Here is a 19,203-nt window from a genome sequence, read left to right on the forward strand (position 1 = left end):
AATAAATTATCTAGCAATTCACATCGCTAGAACACAACATCAAATTCAAAATTCACGCTAATATTGAGTTAGTTTAATCCCGCTTTGAACAACAGTGCACGGAAAAAAGTCGATAACCAAAAACGGTTAGTTAGACTGTACAAACCATAACGACTGTTTCTTTGTTTGTTTGTTTGTTGTTGTTGGTTTTTTTTTCATAAGAGTTGATTAGGTAATTTGGCCACAGTAAAGAGATTCGGGTGCTGACGTTTCGAGCGTGAGCCCTTCGTCAGAGCAGATCCGAGCCATAACCCAACGGAAACTCTAATTTTTTGACGTCACCTACCTTGACAGGACACCATCTCCCGAAGCGGCTCGGAAATTTATATCCCATAATAAGCATTCTGTTGGCAAGGTAACCATCAATAGCAAAGCACCGGTCAAACAGGCTTTCCCTGAAATCCACCACTGGTTTAAGAACTTTCTTTATGCAGTACTCCACGATCCGCGGCTTTCGTCCGCCGTTTATCTCCACCCGAGGAATTGAAATCTCTTCCAGTGTTTCCTGTGAAATAAAAATGTGTTTATCTTAGATTGAGGATCGGTTAGCTCAACAAACTTTAGCAGAATTTTCTAATATTTACTCTGACTCTGAAAATGACGCAGTTAAAGGTTGTCGAAACTTCAGTCATCAATAAGCCCTTTAACGGGTTTCACCTGCCCAATTAAACAATCTCAGTGGAAACTAATTCACAGTGTAAATAAGAAAACCGCAAACAGTTTGAAGTTACTTTTAACTTAGGATAACCTCGCGAAGTATACCCAAATACCCGAAAAATTTCTGGCGAAAACTTGACGTTCCAATCGATTCCTCATCCATACTTTCCGGTATTTTTGGTCGAATGAAAAGTCTCCTGTTCTCTCTTTCAAAGCCAATTTAATAGAAGTGACGATTAACTGTTTTCGGATTCGCACATCAACCTTACCTATGCCGCTACTTAACGTTGTCCAAACTGGAGAGCCAGTTATCAGTAGTTTGTGTCGCTGGCGGTATTGTCCGTGAGCGAATATAAAATTTTGACGACAGAGCCGCCATGACAACAACAACCTTTATTCCCTCATCGCTTATTAGAAAAATTATTAGTTACATTCTTGTGAAGTAGAATAATTTTGAAGAAGCGATTGAGGATAGAGACCAAGTTAACCATCCAAGCGGCGTAAGCCACAAGAACTGAAATACCCACTACCCTCGCGGCTCCACTGTCCAAAGTTCACTTTCATCCCATACTCCGCCAGCTAACACAGGCTAGTTATCAGTGTTCACTAACCTGTACTATAGCAACTTTCCCCGTTTCCTCATCATATCGATCTCCAATTTCGGTTTTTAGTCGTTCAATGGCGTCCTCCTCACTTTCCTCCTCCTCTTCTTCAATTTCTTCCTCCTCTTCTTCTTCGGCGTCCAGTAACGCCTCGATGTCTTCTTCTTCCTCTTCCTCTTCTGCTTCCTCCTCGCTGTCGTCGCTATCTCTTTGCGCTCTTCGAGCCTGGTAATTCAAGAATGGGTGAAAGAGTTGAGTTAAAGCCCTGACGAAACAAACGTGCGAGCTAATGCAACTTGGAAAATTTAGTTCACTTGCCGTTCCGTTTTGCAAGCAACTGTATTTACTTCAGTTTCTTAGAGGGGAAGTATCACGCGAATTTGATGTCATTTTAAAACCCAAAAATGTTTGTCTGTCAACTGAAACAAACAAACAAAACAATTGTCTAGGTTTGTTATAAATTATCACCCCGGTGAAATAAAACTGCCGGTTAGTGTCTCTGGGTTTCCCCACCCAGGAAAAGCAAGTTGTCATTTTCGAGCTCGCGATAGCTTACAACCCTGTTTGCGGAGGGCTTTGCACAATCACTCAACTACATAGACCAGCAAAACTTTTCTCGCGACTGTATCACTTGTTAATCAAATTTAAGGGAAGGAAGTGATAAACAAAGATAAACTGTTTTGTTTTTTGAATAAATTTTCTCAAACAGTACCGTAACAAAAATATGAGAACTTGAGTTGTACACCTTTGAGGGATGCGCGCGCATTCGAATACAAGAACTATTATGAGGCATTTGGAGGTTAACATTAATCCCCAATCTTCTCCTCCTCCCCCACCTCCCCTCTCCCCTAAAAAAAACAACAACAACAACAACAACAACAATAACAACAAACAAACAACAAATCAAAGAGACAGAGAAAGAAAAGAAAAAAAAAATTGGAATTTTGCCCAGATAGTGCTCACCATTTTCTCGGCTTTTCTTGCAGAGATCTCTGCCATTTTTTCTTCTCTTCTCCGCGCCCGATCTTCATCCTTTTAAATCAAAAAAAGAGAATCGATGTGAATAACAGCTAACTTTGAAGCTACCTAGAGATAAACTTCGCATAAAACAGTGGTCTTTTGAGTTCCAGTTGTGGCGTTAAACCAACGTTGCGTTAATTTCAGATCGTCTCGTGGTAACAAATAGCAACAATTCTTTACGATCTGATAAAAACACCGTTTTCTCTCTTATATAGCACTAAACTAACGCCAATAAAGAAATTCGATATCCACCGTACGGACAAAAAAGATAGCGGCTGTACATTTTACCACAATACCTTGCGAACCTAGCGCAGCCAATAAGCACATAGAAAGCCATATTTATGGGGGGTGAAATTCGTTCCTGTATTGACAACATTGTGTATGCTAGGTTTAAAGGTTTTAGAACTTTCCTTGCGTTTTTATGAGCATTTTGAAGGTTTTCGTGCGCTAAGAATTATGGGTAAAGATACCAGTTGCTATTTTTTGCATTACACGCTGTCGTTTAACTAGCGTGTAAAAAGGCGAGTTTTAATCTTACCTTCTGTTTCTTGGCTAAAGCACGCTGTCTTTCTTTCTCTGCCTCTCGCTTGTCTCGCTTTTTGCGCCATTTATCTAGCAGCGGCGGCAGAAGTCGATCCACAATCACTGTATCTTCCACCGCCAGAATAACAGAGAGGTCTGGAAACAGACCCGAGGAGGACAGGTAACGAGCCTCGGCTTCAGTGCGAGGGAAGCCCTCCAGGATAAACCCAGTGGATCTTTAGAGAGGCAACAGCATGTTTTAAACGAAGCCTGAGGACATGAATATCTACCACTGTAACAATGGGAAAAAATCTGCTTTTTCCGTTGCTTACCGAACGGTTTTGGCAGAGAAAAGGGTCAAATGTGCTTGTGTGATTAGCGTGGAAGCTAATCCTTCACTGATGATGTATCAGAGAATTAACTCCGCAGTGTATGTCAAAGTGCTAAAGTGAACCCATGAATTTCCCACTGAGCGTTAGCCCTGATAAGAAAATGGAAGAGCGTACGAGGCAAAGAAAAAAACCTCCGACCTCGGCAGGAATCGAACCCACGATCTCCGGATTCAATTGCCCGTTGCTCTAACGATTGAGCTACGAGGGCAGATGGGAGCAAGTCGTGAAAGCAATCGATTGTTAAAATCGTCTTCTCATCGATGCGTTCGTACTGTGAACAACCACAGGCCAACGATTGAAACAGAAGATCGCAGCAAAACGCAGAAATATTTAGCCGTCACGCTTGTCACACAAGGACATTTTGCATTTCTCTTTCCTTTGACGTCCTGTTGTGTAAGCCCACTATTGTGTTAAGCCCACTATTGTGTCTCACCTAAACGGCTCTTCGTTCCAGAATGCAGGCAGGATCCTATCCAAGGTATCGTTTGGAAGTGCCTCACCCTCGGCTAAATTAGCGCGAATACTTTCCTCCTCATCTGTCAGCTCAGGTTCCGGTTCCGCTTCTGTCTCGCCCCCATTCCCATCCTCTCCTTCTTCTGTACCCTCACCCTCCCCACTCTTGGGAGAATTTTCTGCATCTAAAGAACAAAACCATCCAAGAGTATTACCAACAAAGAACGCATTTTAAACTACTACGTGGTTCTTGAGAATGATGTATTATTCAGTAAGTGACACAGGCATATTCGGAAAAAGGAAATCTGAGTGCTTTTAACAGACCTTAGACCTTCCGATTACTGGTTCGGATGGTCTACCACTGAGCTACAGGAGACTCGTGGGAGCTAAGGCCATTAAACTAGGTTCATGGGACAAACATCCTGCATACTGCTAGGATTGGAATGTCATGTGTGGCATGTGCGCAATGGAATAAAGTTGATGGAACATTTTAAGCCTGGTGAATAGGTGGTTCTTTTCTTCATGCTGATGCTTTTCTAACTGGACTAGTAAACAGTGGATGACGGGATATTCCTATTTATTTTTCATTTATTTAGAAGGGAATTTTCTAAAATGTTCTTGCTTTGGGAAAACAGTGTCTTGCACAACGATATAGTAACCTGAGTGTCATAGCCTGATACTCAGGCTATGACAGCTGTAGTTACTACAATTTATAAAATAATAATAATAATAATAAAGTCGGAAATGAAACCCTTTTCTTAGTATTATTTACCCAAAACTGACCCTTGCATTTCTTCGCTCCGGATTTTTTATTTCAAAATACAAATGTACACAATTGATATTTTGAATTTCTTTTCCGCTGCCGCGTGGCGGTTTTGTAAGGAAGATTATTAGAAAGGTTGCCGTTGTTAGCGAGAGTGACGTAATGTTCCATACAAGGTACTTCTTAATACACACTATGATGTGTCGCATCCCCCACGTAATTTAACGTAAGCTGTAATAAAAGATAAATAACCTAACAAAATAATTGGAATGGAAAAGGAAACGGATGAAGGAAACACCTCAAGTAGGCTCAAAAGTCAGCCGTCTCTTCCCCCTAACCCACAGGGTTCCCCCCCCCCCCCCCCTCGTAGCTTAGGGGGCCGAGACGGCTGACATTTCAGACTACACCTCAAGGTAAGTATGAAAAGACCGATGTCATTCAACTGCTTACCAGTCCCTTCAAAACCATCAGGTGCCGTGATGGCCTGTTCACCAGCCTCATCTTCATCGTCTTCATACTCGGGCCCAATCTTTTTCTTGGTCTTGGCAATGATCAGCTCCTGCAGGCGATCTTTGAATGAAATGTGAAACACGCCCATCTGCTTTGCTAAGCGGCGGCCATGGAGAGTTTTACCGGCTCCTTTAGGACCGACGATTAGAAGACGAATTGGAGGAGGCTAAATAAAGAATATAAACATAAAATGAACTTCAAAAACTCATTAATAATTCATAAGCCCATTGACCTATCAAATGGTCGATAATACATCACGCGCAGTGATTTTATATCGATAAACCTCCTCCTTTTTAGTACGCGGTGTGTAATCAGCTGATAAAACACTCCTCATTAGTATGCGGTGTTTAATGCTTTTCACGTTCTCCAACGTTCACAAAAGCATAACTGTTATGAACTCTCTTGACACACGCTAAATTTCCTGGAATGTTTTTGAAGCCGTTAAAAAAACTCGCAGCGCGTGTTTTATCGGGTCTAAAACCACGAGGCGCACTCCTGCTCGTTTTTTAAACATTATATAAAAATCAAAATGAATATGTAAAAATTGAACAGAATACAAAAGTGTGAAGTTTTAAAGTGCCCCTGGGACGAAAATTTCATTTTCCATCTTTTTGCATGTTCGTGTAGAATATGACCTTCTTACTCATGTTACCAAATTTCAATCCTTTACGGCGATTGGAAGTATTTTTTTTTTTAGCTTTTAATTCGAGATTTCACGGCCGCCAAATTACAGGAAGTGACGTCATTGGCTCAACACAAAAAATTCCACATGGTTAATTTTCATACGGATTCTACTTCATAAACTGTATTCTGCTGTTGCGAACTAAATAACAGCAGAATACAGTTTATGAAGTAGAATCCATCCAATCCAATTTTTCGTGTTGAGCCAATGACGTCACTTCCTGTAATTTGAGCCTTAACTACCGGAAGAAGGCCAAGTAATCGCGGCCGTGAAATCTCGAATAAAAAGCTAAAAAAAAAATACTTCCAATCGCCGTAAAGGATTGAAATTTGGTAACATGAGTAAGAAGGTCATATTCTACACGAAAATGCAAAAAGATGGAAAATGAAATTTTCGTCCCAGGGGCACTTTAACAATGTTCATTGGTGTGGATGGGGGCGAAGGACTAAACAAAAGACAGAAAAGTACGAAACCCACCTCAAGAGGTTTGCCATTTGGTAGAAAACTCTCTGGATCTTCTAAAAATGTTCCTCTGGATTCTGGAGATGAGAAGAAATACGTCCTTTCGCGGTATTTAGCAGCGCACTCAGCAATACCAGGCCACAGGACACTTTTTTCCTTCAGCATCACAGGGCAGTAATGGCTTGTATCGCCAAAGATTTTTTTCTTGTCCTTGGTATAAATATCTTCCTCTTCCTCCTCCTCCTCTTCTTCCTCCTCGGCGAAGTCTTCTTCTTCTTCATCTTGATCCATACCGGTGTATTCCCATCCGCGGTAGTTAAATGGAGCTAAAGAGAAAATGGAAAAATCTCTACATCAACTTCAAGGAATTGCACAGAAAACAATAACTGGGGCGTGCTTGGAGATGACAAATTTCTTCTCGAATGTTCAGTTAGGTATTTCAAATATAACGAACGATAGTTCCGTTTTCTTGCAACCTACTCTCCACTACAAAATCGACCAGTTTTGGCCAACACGCAATGCTTGATCCAATCAGAAAACAAAGTGGATTTTTAACCAATGAGTAGTACGCAATGGGAACCAGTCATGACTGATCATGACGGCTTGCACGTTTTCCTTTCGAGTGTCAAAACAAGTAGTTAACATCTTCTTATTCAGTAGAGAGTCTTATTCAATACTAGAGAGTCCATTGCTCCATAAAAGCTAAAATACCATATGACATCGATTTTCGCTCTCTTTCTTCGTGATTTGACTGGTTTTGTGTTTTACGGTTAACCCATTTTTGCAATTTGGATATAATGATATTTTCGGCAGGAACTAATTCTTGTGATACCTTGCAAGTCAGGCACACAATTTTCAAAACTACACCCGTTTTATTTCTTCAGTACCGTGAGCCAAATTAAAAACGACCCACGAGTAAGCGGTAAGCTAAAAGCCCTGGTCAAACGGCGCATGACAGTTGGTGATAGCCAAAACAATCATCCATTATTATCAACTATCATGCGCGTGGTCAAACGGGAAAAACTATCGTCGTCATGAATATTTGAACCCGCTCAAAGTGAATGATGGTTGATGATAGTCGATGCTAGCGCATGATAGTTGGTGGTCAAACGAGCGCGCGAGTCTTAACTATCATCGACTATCATCAGCTGTCATCGGCTATCATGCGCTGTTTGACCAGGGCTTAAGGAAACCGAACCAGTTCTTTCAGTTGCATTGCTGTCTTTTGAGTGATTTCTTAGTTCAATACAATTCCAAAATGAGAACACGCAAACAGTTCGTACGATCACACTTGGCTCTTTTCCCGTGCATACCTTCAACTCTCTTTATAACCTCCTTCTTGAGGGCGTCCGTTTCCTTCTCAACCGACATCATAATCGGATCAATGTTGTTCGAGCCTTTCAACACTGACAGCAGCTGCGGGAAGTCTCGATCAAAGTTCGTTCTGAGATTCTTGAACTCCTCAGTCTCGGGTGTATTGGGCGGCATATCCTTGTCCAAGGGGAACTCCTCTTCTTCGGGCGCTGCATCTAGAGACAAGTCTTCCGCCGAAGGCTGAAGCTCGACAGAGTCGGAAGGCTTAGCTTCAACCTCGGCAGTAGCACCCTCGTCCTCGTCCTCCTCCTTTGCTTCCTCCTGAGCCTCCTTCTCTTCCTCAGCCTCCTTCCCCTCTTCCTTCTCTCCTGCTTCCTCTCCCTCTCCCTCACCAGCAGCTTCTGCTTCCTCCTGTCGGAGTCTCTCTTCTTCTGCCTTTCTCCTAGCTTCCTCCGCAGCCTTTCTTTCGGCTTCCTCTCTAGCTTTCCTCTCCCTCTCTGCGCGCTCTGCTTCCAGGCGAGCTCTCTCCTCGGCACGTCTGGCTTCCCACTTAACGTGAAGTTCTTGAACGAAAAACAAAAAAACCGTAAAAATTACATTAAAAGTTCATATTTTCTGTTCTTACAGGGCTATGCTTGATTTAGCAATAAACCTCAACATACATAAAACACCGAAGATCAGAGCGAAGGGCCAGAAAAAAAAACAGTTTACACGAAAGGAGAATGCAAGACCGAGCTATAGGCACTTCATAGTTTCTGCTTAACCTATTTAGTTTGTAATCTTTTGCTCGATCGCTAATTCATGTTTACCAATAATTTCCTGCTTGAGTCCTTTATTTACCTTCTTTATTTGTCTGATACCATCTTTTCAGAAGGAATTCTCCATTTTCACTGTCATCTTTGAGGCAAACTATCTCGTCAGGGACAATGATCCTGTCAATCATAGAGGTGAACTGTTCACGCGTTCTTGGAAAGTTGTCCAACACAAACCCGCCAGCACTATGAATGAAATAAACGGTAAAACGTCAGAAAAAATGATTAAAAATTCCAACTACGAGCTCTATTCATGTACGTAAGCTAAAATACAAAGAAAACTGACAACAACAAAAAAAGTTCCTAAATCTTTATCCTAAGAGTTGGGTGATAGTTTTTACAGTGGTGTGTTCTGCCTGAAGTAAAGGGCCAAGGAGAATGAAAAATAACGTTTAAGAATTGATTAAGGCTGAGAGCATAACCAAGTTATAACACATGTATGTCGACTTTTAGGTCGATTTTTCGTTTCGTTCTAAAGCGCCTGAATTTTTTCATTAATCACAGAACATCGCGGTTTTTTTTTCGCTCCAAAACGTCTGTTGTTCCGCTTCTTGCACTGACTCGATATTTTGGCTTCATTCTTCTGTGAAAACTAAGCGTAAAACAGCGGTAAAAAACACAGCACTCACTGTGGTCCATCAGGGTTCATTTCTTGTAGCTCTGCATATCTCTTCTGGAGTGCCTCCTCGATCACGTCTGTGTACTCATCTGGCGACAGTTCAGGTTCTCGTTTCTCAGCTTCAGCCATAACTTCATTGACAATTTGCATAACTTCAGGATGGTTGGCATCAATAGGCAGCTCTTTCGTAGATTTCTTGGGTTTTTCGTCGGCATTTTCTTCACCCCCTCCGTCTTGTGGCCTTCCAGCGTCACTGGTTTCCTCGTCGTCACCTTGTTTCTCTTCGTCCTCACCTTCTCGTGTCTGTGGTGGATTTGGTTCTGTTATGGATATCAAGGCATAAATTATTAAACAAACTAACATTCAGTGCAAATGTTGACAACTTGTTCGTTTTTCCAAATGTTAAAATTAAACTAACAAGCGCATACTATTATACAATACTGAAAGGCATATTACACTATGTTTCACTTGAATCTTTTATCAATTGTGTATTGTTTGATTGTTTCTGAACTGCCACAATAATTATTGTAAGATTTTATCCAGACTGAATAAATAGGATGGCCTTGTCAGGCACAAAATAATGTTAAAAGTACTACAAGAATGTACTGTAGCCACACTTTAAGATGCTTGTTCAAATCCATGCCCAGAAAAGCTAGAACCACTTTCTACAATGTTAAAGTTACAACAACCTCGTATAACATAATACAGTCAACTCCCTTTTATAATATTGCGGGCACCCTTGGGACAGCGAATTAGTGTCCTTAACAGCGAGAGTCCAAAATAACAGGAATTTATATCAGTCAAACGTCTGAAATTTATTTTTGCTGGGATTTAACTACTGCCCATCTTATCGGATTGTCCGTAATAGAGAGGTGTCCGCAAGTCGAGAGTTGACTGTACACAGTACCACAGTACTACTAATCAATTTTCACTTGAATGGTATGTCACACTTTGTGATTGCATCCACAGACTCAAAAGTTAGAACCATCTTGTACAGCATAATAAACAGCACCACAGGAAAGTACTACTCAGTAATTCTCATTTGAATGGTCACACTTTAGGATTTCATCCACAGACTCAAGCATGACTGAATCCTCACTCCAGAAAGGAGAGAATTATACACTGTATACACAGAATGGCTAACCATGTTACTTACGCTCTTCCTCTTCTTCTGCAGCTTCAAGTTGCTGTGTCTGCCTTACTGCAGTTATTTTAGATATGGCTGATTCAGTCGTCTCATCTCGGATCTCATCCAACATTTTTTTCTTGGCTGCTTCTTTGCGTGGCTTAATTAGCTCATCAATGTCAAAGACCTGCAAACGTGCAAACACAAGAAACTTACAGTTACTCAAAATTGAATAAAAAGGTCAACTTTCCCAGTCAACTTAAATGATATTACTTAGAATGAAAATTTCTTGCATTATCAACAATACAAGAAGACCTGAAAGGCTCTTAACAAAGTATCCAATGTTTTTGGGGGGAAGAAAATACATGCAAAGTCAGAGCTTGACCACAATTTTTTTTACGTTTTCTAGTAAATTTACATCTTGAACTCTCAACCTCATTATGTAAAAGCTTCATTTCTCTTATAATAATTTATTACAATCAAATAATGGTAAAGAGGAGATTTTATAAATTACAGACTGAGGCTGTTAAAATTACCCATCACTTAAAATGTAATTAAACATCTTTATTACATGATTATTGCCATTGACAGCAGTAGTAATTAATAGATGTATTAACAACTTTTTGTTTGTCAAGACAACATTGTTCAGTTGATCCTTTTGTTCATTTCTCATCAGTTGTCTGCTTGATCGATTAAACATTAATTGTAAGAAAAACTACATAACTTTTTTTTTACCTTGGCATTGTATCTCTGTGCCAGTGCATGAGCAACTGTGGTTTTTCCAGCGTGAGGAGGACCTAAAACACACACTTTACATGGAGGGCGGGGCAGATGAGATGCGAGGTAAGGGCGAGGATTCCGCATGAAGTGTGCCAAAGCCTCATTTGTTGACATGACATAAAGTTTGTCCAAGAAACTGAAAATTATCAAAAGGAAAAACGAAGGTATAAGAAGAGCAACTCCATAAAACATATACTGATAGCAAGGACATTACGTTAGGCTTGGTCTGATATTGTAAGTAGACAGCTTCACAATTGCTTATAACTCAGCTATTACTAATCATTACATCACAGTGCATGTTCAACCAGTAATTTTACCTGGCAATTTGAAGTTTTTAAATTGGAAATACCATTGAAATACCACAAATGTCGCTGTTTTAGCTGGGCCTCTGGATATCAGCCTAATTGCTGAAATGGGCCACCCAGCCCAAATAAAGTTTACCTTACCTTACCAAATACCATCTTTGCACTCAAAAGACCACAACATTTTTTCAGATGTACTTTGACTTAACTAAGCTATAGTTGTATGACTGAATGTATGTATTACAAGGTAAACTTAGTAGTGTGTAAAGTATTATTTTCATTCATATTAAGTTCCTCTACCTGACTGAGAAAGGAGCCATTCCTTGAACAATGTTACCCTCTTTCAATGAAACAGGGCATGCTCGACCCCATTTGCTGCGTCGCCAGCGGAATTTGGGTGCTACCATTTCTGTTGCTGCTAACGTTCGTAGAAGGTCGTCAGTCTCAGTGTCGTCTGATATCTCATCACCCTCCTCACCGCCTTGGAGGCGCAATGGAACAAGGGCGTGGTTCAGTTTGAATGTGTTTAGTTTCATCATGAGGGACTACAATAAGAAAAACCAATATAAGTCCTTGCCAAAATACGAAGAAATAAAACAAGCAACAGGAGAACAGAAAAATAAAAGTTTATGCTGAAAACATCTTGCAAACTTATTTACATAAAATTTAATAGCTTTGTGTCTACTCTCATTACAATAACAAACAAACAAATCAACAATTATTAACTTTTTAACATTATAAGAAAGTTTTTAATTGCGCATGTTGATTCGTTTGTTCATTCATTTCACTCACTCTGCTCATGACAAACTGAACATATGCTTTAGTTAAAACTTGCCACAAAAGGGGCAGTTTTCATTTCAATTTATGAATCTGACTTGTTGCCTTGTTCTTGAAGCATCATAAATTCATCCCAATTAACTCAAAGTCTCTTGAATTCCCCAACAACTTGTGTGTGGGAACTACAAGCAGTGGTATGTTATGGCAGTACACTGTACGTATGTAGTGAACAAAGTAAAAAATGTTACAATGAAGGAAGAAACATTGAACTCACTTTAAAGACAACTTTTGGGTTCTCGTTGCCATCCAGCTCAATTAGCCGCTGCTGATCATGGTCAGCGATATAGTCCTGTGAAAATACCAACAAACTTGAATGACACTGATTTGATTGCATGCGTAAAATACGTTGGTTCACATTATTGTTCTTGTACACATTCCCGTGGATGTAGAACAATGTATTTTAGACCCACTGCTTCACTTTATTGTAGGATAGTCAATGGTAGGAAAGTGAAACGTTACTGTACACTGTTGGACCAGTTTTAAGACAGTGCACATGTACTTTTAATTGATGGTTTATTCTTTCGTACGATTGTAGTTACTCCAATCAACAAGACCACTGCAGGCCAATACTGGACAGTCGCATTGCTTTTAACCGTATTTAAATTCATATCACTCATTTTAGTGTAATGTTTTTGTTGCTTGTACAGATAAGAATGGATTATTTGACTAAATGGCTCTAAACAATGCACGTATCTGGCAACACTCGCTTTCATTAATCCAGCTTGATCTAATTGGCCATGGCCAGTATTCATATCAGCACAGTGATTAAACAGAACTGGACTTATAAGCACCAACCTGGAGGTTGATCTGTCAACAGCTGCACGTAGTTATATACATGAAGTTATTACCAGAAACTATGACTTTAGAATGATTTATTAAAGTGTGCATTCCTACCTCAAGAGTCCTTAGCATCATGTCGCGGTACTTCTTGATACTAGTAGCTACATTCTGTGGCAGGTCTTCTGGCCTTGTAACAAGTCTTGCTACAAGTTCAGGAGTGATCTCCTCTTGTTCTTCCTCTTCCTTTACAAGGTGAAATAAAATGATTGGACATGGATTAGCTCTAGCTAGCCATCGTCATTATTGTCACAACCATCGCCTCCATCATCATCATCCACATCATCATAAATATCAACATTCTTTGACAGCACTAATGCTATCACTGCCTTATTCCCATTAATCCTCATCATGATCACCATCACCAGCATCATTATCATCATCACCCTCAGTACCACCACCACCATCATCATCACCATTATTATTACCACCATGCTCATCATCATTATCATCTCAGGGTCATCATCATTGTTATTAATTCTTTAGCTCTAGCTATGTAGGCTGAGCATGCTCACTACAAGTAGATTTGTCTTATGCTGCAACTGATCTGCACACACTCATCACCACCACTGACACTCACTGTCACAACCAAGACCACAACTATCATAGCCATCATCACCATTATCACCGCTACCAGCTGCATCATCATCATCATTGTTATCAACATAGATATCACAAATCCTTGACAGTGCAACTGCCATCACTGTGTTATGCCCATGAATCGTCATCATGATCATCCTCACCACTATCATCATCATCCTCAGTGCTCACCAGCACCTGCATCATCATCATCATCACTATTATCACCACCATGCTTATCATCATCATTGTTATCATTATCAGCTCAATGTCACCATCATTAACATCACCACAGGGATGCCACTAAGAGCCAGCTAATGGCAAATTAAACCAGCTGAAAGTTCAACAGGACAAAAAAAATACTGGAGGCTGATATTTTAAAAATACACAGACGGAAAAGAGTTGGCAGGGTTTATTGATGAGCCGGTTGACAGAGGTTTTTCTTGGCTACATCCCTGCACCATAACAATCCCACGACAATCATCATCATAACTAACCTCTTCTTCCTCCTCTATCATTTCCTCTTCAGGTTCCTCCTCCTCCTCCTCTTCCTCCTCCTCATCATCTTTGTCTCTGTCGTCTTTAGCTGGAACCTCAGGAGCATATTCGCTTTTTGTGTATAACCTATCAGTCAGTGGATCCGCACGCTGTTCACACCGACGCTTCTCCAAATCTTTATCTGGGATCTGGTCAGATGTAACATACACATAAACATGTTATCAGTCACTTCTAATTAAAGTTTTAGACAACCAGCTATTCCATCACACCATAAAATGACTGGTAATGTGTTAATTGCAGTTTGTATTACACATCTAACAATCGATCACTTGAATTGCTGAAGACAAATTCAAATTCACCAGTGTCGTCAGTTGATCACCTGAGCATGTTACAAATCCCTGCTAACAGCAAGCTGTATTTTATACAAAGTCATTCAGAAATGCAGAGCAAATGTTGCTTTTCTCACCTTAAGATTGACAATGAAATCTGGTGTGAGAGGTAAATTCTTCACAAGATCAAGTTGATCAGCCATTGATAACCAGTCCTCGCATAATGATGGAAATCCATCAAGAACATATCCTGAAAATGACATACATGCATGTGAAAAACCATTCAATATTTAAGTCTGGGAAAAAAAAAAAAAAAAAAAAAACAGTAACCTCTCGAGCTAAAGCTGGTCCCAGACAGCCAAGAATTTTAAGACTACATGTAGTCTTGTATAACATGATATATACCCTACTATGTACTTTTTAACTCGTGAATGCGCTCATGCGCAATGAACGAGTTATAGTGATAGTGGACTTTTCTTGGTTAGTCGGTTCTGTCGTTAACTTTCGGGCATGCGCAGTGAACAAGTTTTAAATTCAATTAGTGGAAGAAAACACGCGAAAATTTTCTGTTCACGGCGCGTCAGGATATTCTCATTCAATCTGTAGAGAATAATTTGACAATCATTTTCGTGAAAGAATGGAGATTTTTTGTTGAATCTGAGCAAAGTTATAGGTCTTTTCGTTTTTTTCCACGAATAGCGGTGTCTTTACAGAATGTAAAAATAATTGAATTTAACAATAATTGAATTAAAAAAAATGATTTAATTTTAAAATTCAATTAGTGGACTGTCGGCAAGCTCTTTGACTAAACCAGAGCATTTACGTGACATGAAAGTTTGCCGCCAAAAAATATTTCCCGCCAGAAAAGTCTGGCTGAAAGAAGCACTCTTAAGTGATAAGTTCACTGCTAATCATTACTTTTTGTATACATGAAAACTCGACATCTTTCATCATATTTTTGCTTCACATACAAAAGTATTATATCAAGTAGATTAGATTGCTGAAAAACATTAGTTTGGCTGTCAGTTTTCATGCGAAAGCGGAAAGTGCCATGTCACGCATCAGTGACGTCGTAAACAAAATTATGCAAATTTCTGGTGAAATGAACAATTTTTGATCTCTTCAGCTTTCATAGAGGTTTGAAAGGGAAAAAATGTTTCATTTTCGCAATTTCCATTGGGAAAGCAAAAGGATGTGGTCGATGAATTTTGATCAACTGTTTAATACATACCGTGGAGAATTTATTGAAATGCATGTGTACAGGATCAAAACCTATTCAGTGCGTTCATTGAATATAAATGAAGCAAAATAGAGACGACAACTAGCTCTCATTGAAATAATTCTTATTTAGCAAAAGTTAGTCATATTTCCAATTATTTTTACTTCAAGATTGCGTGGACTGAACTCCAAAGGAAAAATTTCACGCATTTAGGCCGGGCATGAAATGTAGAGCAAAGTAGGTTGCGTAGGTGGCGGTTTTTATGGGTGGGCTCACCGCAAAGCCGGGCACGAGGGCCAAAACGATTTGTATAGTACAAGAATGGTTATTTCTTGTTACATAATTAAGCAAAGATATAATTTCTTTTAGCTTTCAAGGAAGTCTCCTTAGTCGTCTTAATTTCAATTACTGATGTGTCATCTGCATTCACGAGTTGGCTCACGGGAGCCTTTGATTTGTTCACATGCCCCAACACCCACCCAACCCCTCCCCCCCCCTCAGGAAGGGGGGGGGGGGAACTTTTTCTTAATAACGTTAAATATATCAAAGTTATGAGGGACTGAGTGCCTATTGAATGTTTTGAAACAAAACTCCAGGAAGGTTAGTCAAACTATCCTTTTGTTTGTGGGTATGGTTGACTTCAAGTTTATATTCACCTGGTCAACCAGAAACCAATAATTATGTTAAGAACTATTCTAACAAGTGGTTTTATTTCCCAGTTGTCACTCATTCAATAAAATTAATAACTCTGAGGGCAGTGATGTTAGAGGTATCAAACCATGAAAGTTTACTCTGAGGACTCCTAAATTACCAGTTAAGGACGGTACCTACTAATAGCAAAGTATTTTTGCGCAGTTTATCACTATGCAAGAAAAGCAGATCTTAGTAGCGGCTATTGAAATCCAAAAAGAAAATTGGGGGTAACCACGCATTTTTTAGAGATAATTAAGCAACAACTATTCCAAAAAGCAGCAAAATACAAAGCAATGTATGGCGCTTTTTTCCAAATTGAAGCTTTATCATCTCTGAAAAATGCATGGTTACCCCCAATTTTCTTTTAAGATACCAAAATCACTTGCTAAGTTCTGCTTTCTCAGCATACTTTTAAAGCACGCAAAAATATCCCTGTATTAGTAGGCACCACCCATAGGAAACCCGAGTATCTCGAGATGCGCAGAACGTATGCGCAGTAACAATAGTAAGGCACCGTCCTTAATACATTAACTTTGTTCACCCAATCATTCTTTATATATACACTGTAGGAGCCCTCTCTGAGAGGGAGGCAGCATAAATTATTACATGTACCAAGTGACTAGTCCTGGGCCTATAATAATATTTTTTAGTATCCCTGGTGAAGGTACAAAATTTATTAGAAAGCCTGCCAAGTTTTAAAGTAAAAATACACTGTACCATGATGAGCAACTTCTGGGGAACTGATTTTGTCCAACAAGACTTTGGCGCACACTTCTTCAGGAATAGCTTCACCTCTGAGTAAAATATCTTGTGCATTGGCACCAAGTTCAGTCTGCAGTTCAATTCCTTGATTTATTATTTCTGAGCCTAAAAGAAGTAAGAGAATCAAAGCTCAGTTTCAGCTTGCTCCTTTCTTTCAACCCTTTAATTCCTAATATCAACATTTACATTCTCCCTACTGTTCTCTATATATTTACTATATGGGACTAATTGAGGATTTGTTTATCAATCAATCTTTAGATCAAAATAATGATATGAATGTTTAATCAAGCAGTGATATTGTGAGGAGAAATATATTAGAAGCTGGTAACAACTGGTATTGGGACTTATTTTAGGATTTAGGTTGTAAAACTTTCTTTTTCTCCCTTTTCTACTTCATAAATTATTAAAAAAGAGTTTGAAGAAGAAAAAAGATGTTGATAATATTATTCTCTTGTATGTGGCAGCACTCACCATTTATGAGTTCACATTTCCATGCTCGTGCTAATTTCTTTGCAAGGGTGGTCTTCCCTGATCCCTGTTCATGACAGTGACATTATTTAAAAGTTGATATTGTATATTCATTAAACTTATGTGCACTCAGATCTGAAACTACATGTAATTACCAGAGAAGATAAGTACAGACAAAAATACATATGGTATTATCAATTAGAAATTATCTCTCTTAAAGAATTAGCACCTAAAAAAACCACAAACAATTTACTCAACAAGCCAATGGGTCTATACCATAGTTCTGTCAGGCATGATAAGAACAAATAATTTATAAATAATTTTATATTTTATTTTGAAAAATGTGTTAGTTTGTCATTACTAACTAAAAGCTTTAAAAATGATACATGTTGGTTAAAAAATACTACAATGTTCTTCAGCAATAACTGAATGACAGTTATGGCTTCCGAGAGCGGAGGTCTCTACACTCGAGAGGATTTGTCCCAGGACTAGCCTTGCAACATAAGTCCCAGGAACAAGTCCATATGTGAGTTACATTGTACCCATTTTTGTGAGGAAATCTGGTTACCAGAAGAAAATTTGGTCTCTGTAACTTGTCTCTCATATTCAAAAGTTCAAAATGGTTTCAATTTATGGGATAAGTTGAAAGGACTCAACCCTGTAAAATGTGTTCATCCTCTCACTGGACAAGTCCTTGCATTCCACCCAAGAAAAAATCAACTAATCAAAAACTATTAAGGGAAAGATTTCCACACAGCCGCATACATCAATGATATAGACATTTTGCGATTTAATCTGTAATCATGCTCACTGTTCTTGGAAGAGGGTTAGCATGGCAGTGGTGAATGTATAACTAATGAACTCAGGGCTCTACAGAACAAAACCAAGTAGACTGTCAGTGCAACAAGTACTGTCATGTGCCGCTAATAGGAGACTAATGTCCCCAAGCAGGACTGCAGTCCCTTGGTGTGCGCAATGTGTGCGACTTGTCCAGAAACTGGTCCCTGCGACTACACTGTATACTAGTCCCCTAGTGTTCATGTTAACCTCAAAGCTGGTTAATAACTGATGGGTTATAAAGCTACAATATTTTAGAACTGTGATCAATTTGTTAACCAATGGAACCATGAATAAATCTGAAAATGAACTTACCGGTTTCCCAATGACGATAAAACACGTTGGTTTAGAGTTCAGAAACCGCCTTTCCGCCTGAAAAAAAGTTTCAGCAGTTTCAAACTTAGTTAAAATCATTGTACTAGCTTACCAGTTTGACAAACTGTACATGTACATAGCATATCCAAATTGACGCACTTTCGAACCAAGTTCAGCATCTCGTTTGTACATCATATAAAAACTTGAAATTAAAAATCTGCAAACATAATTCTAGTTTCCATCTTGGTAGTACAGAAGCTCAGAGCACACTGTCGATCAGGATTTCTCAAGTTGAACGGCTTCAGGTATTCGATCATGAGGCAGAAGAAACCAAAATCTTTCAAGTTAGATTCATTTTAAAACCTCAAACAACATATTTTGCTTCCATAAATGGAAGAAGGCAAAGTTTCCCACGCAATAAAATCACAAACGAAGGTAGAAGAACCCTGATTAGTCCAGAGAGAGTTAGCCTAAAGTACAGTGGAAAGAAACATGTCGGTTTCATCGAAATCGCGGCTGCAAATTTTATCGCGCTAAAATCTCATCTTACCTCGTCTTCGTTAAACGGATCTTCTTTGATCGTATTGCTAGTAACCGACGAAGTATCGGTGGCCATATGTTAAGTTTTATCCGACGAAGTTCAGGATGCCTTTTAGTGTTTTGTTGATGTGCATTTCATGGACTGACTTTTCGTGTCTGGTTTGCCCGGATATTGTACGGCTGTCATGGCAACGGCCATTGTTTACAGGCCAAAATGGTAGGGGACTGGGACTC

At 39.4% G+C, this 19,203-nt stretch overlaps 1 protein-coding gene across 1 annotated transcript in view; it reads right to left on the reverse strand.

Annotated features, from left to right (window-relative positions):
* Positions 1–19,137, reverse strand: part of LOC146483800 (adenylate kinase 9-like) — a 26,954-nt gene extending 7,817 nt beyond the window's left edge. Inside the window, exons 1-21 of the mRNA XM_085105943.1 lie at positions 18,980–19,137; positions 18,430–18,486; positions 17,281–17,344; positions 16,765–16,914; positions 14,273–14,385; positions 13,806–13,994; positions 12,787–12,915; positions 12,107–12,181; positions 11,356–11,600; positions 10,709–10,889; positions 10,004–10,160; positions 8,858–9,167; positions 8,257–8,414; positions 7,416–7,979; positions 6,118–6,428; positions 4,899–5,124; positions 3,666–3,870; positions 2,857–3,076; positions 2,262–2,330; positions 1,308–1,523; positions 326–544 (exon numbers count right to left, since the gene is read on the reverse strand). Of these exons, the coding sequence (XP_084962069.1) occupies positions 326–544; positions 1,308–1,523; positions 2,262–2,330; positions 2,857–3,076; positions 3,666–3,870; positions 4,899–5,124; positions 6,118–6,428; positions 7,416–7,979; positions 8,257–8,414; positions 8,858–9,167; positions 10,004–10,160; positions 10,709–10,889; positions 11,356–11,600; positions 12,107–12,181; positions 12,787–12,915; positions 13,806–13,994; positions 14,273–14,385; positions 16,765–16,914; positions 17,281–17,344; positions 18,430–18,486; positions 18,980–19,045 (3,924 nt within the window). The 5' untranslated portion in view covers positions 19,046–19,137. The remainder of the gene's footprint in view (positions 1–325; positions 545–1,307; positions 1,524–2,261; positions 2,331–2,856; positions 3,077–3,665; positions 3,871–4,898; positions 5,125–6,117; positions 6,429–7,415; positions 7,980–8,256; positions 8,415–8,857; positions 9,168–10,003; positions 10,161–10,708; positions 10,890–11,355; positions 11,601–12,106; positions 12,182–12,786; positions 12,916–13,805; positions 13,995–14,272; positions 14,386–16,764; positions 16,915–17,280; positions 17,345–18,429; positions 18,487–18,979) is intronic.
* Between the last annotated feature and the right edge of the window lie 66 nt (positions 19,138–19,203).

Source organism: Pavona decussata, unplaced genomic scaffold (assembly GCF_977016875.1).
Source record: "Pavona decussata unplaced genomic scaffold, jaPavDecu1.1 SCAFFOLD_38, whole genome shotgun sequence".
NCBI classification, from domain to species: Eukaryota; Metazoa; Cnidaria; class Anthozoa; order Scleractinia; family Agariciidae; genus Pavona; species Pavona decussata.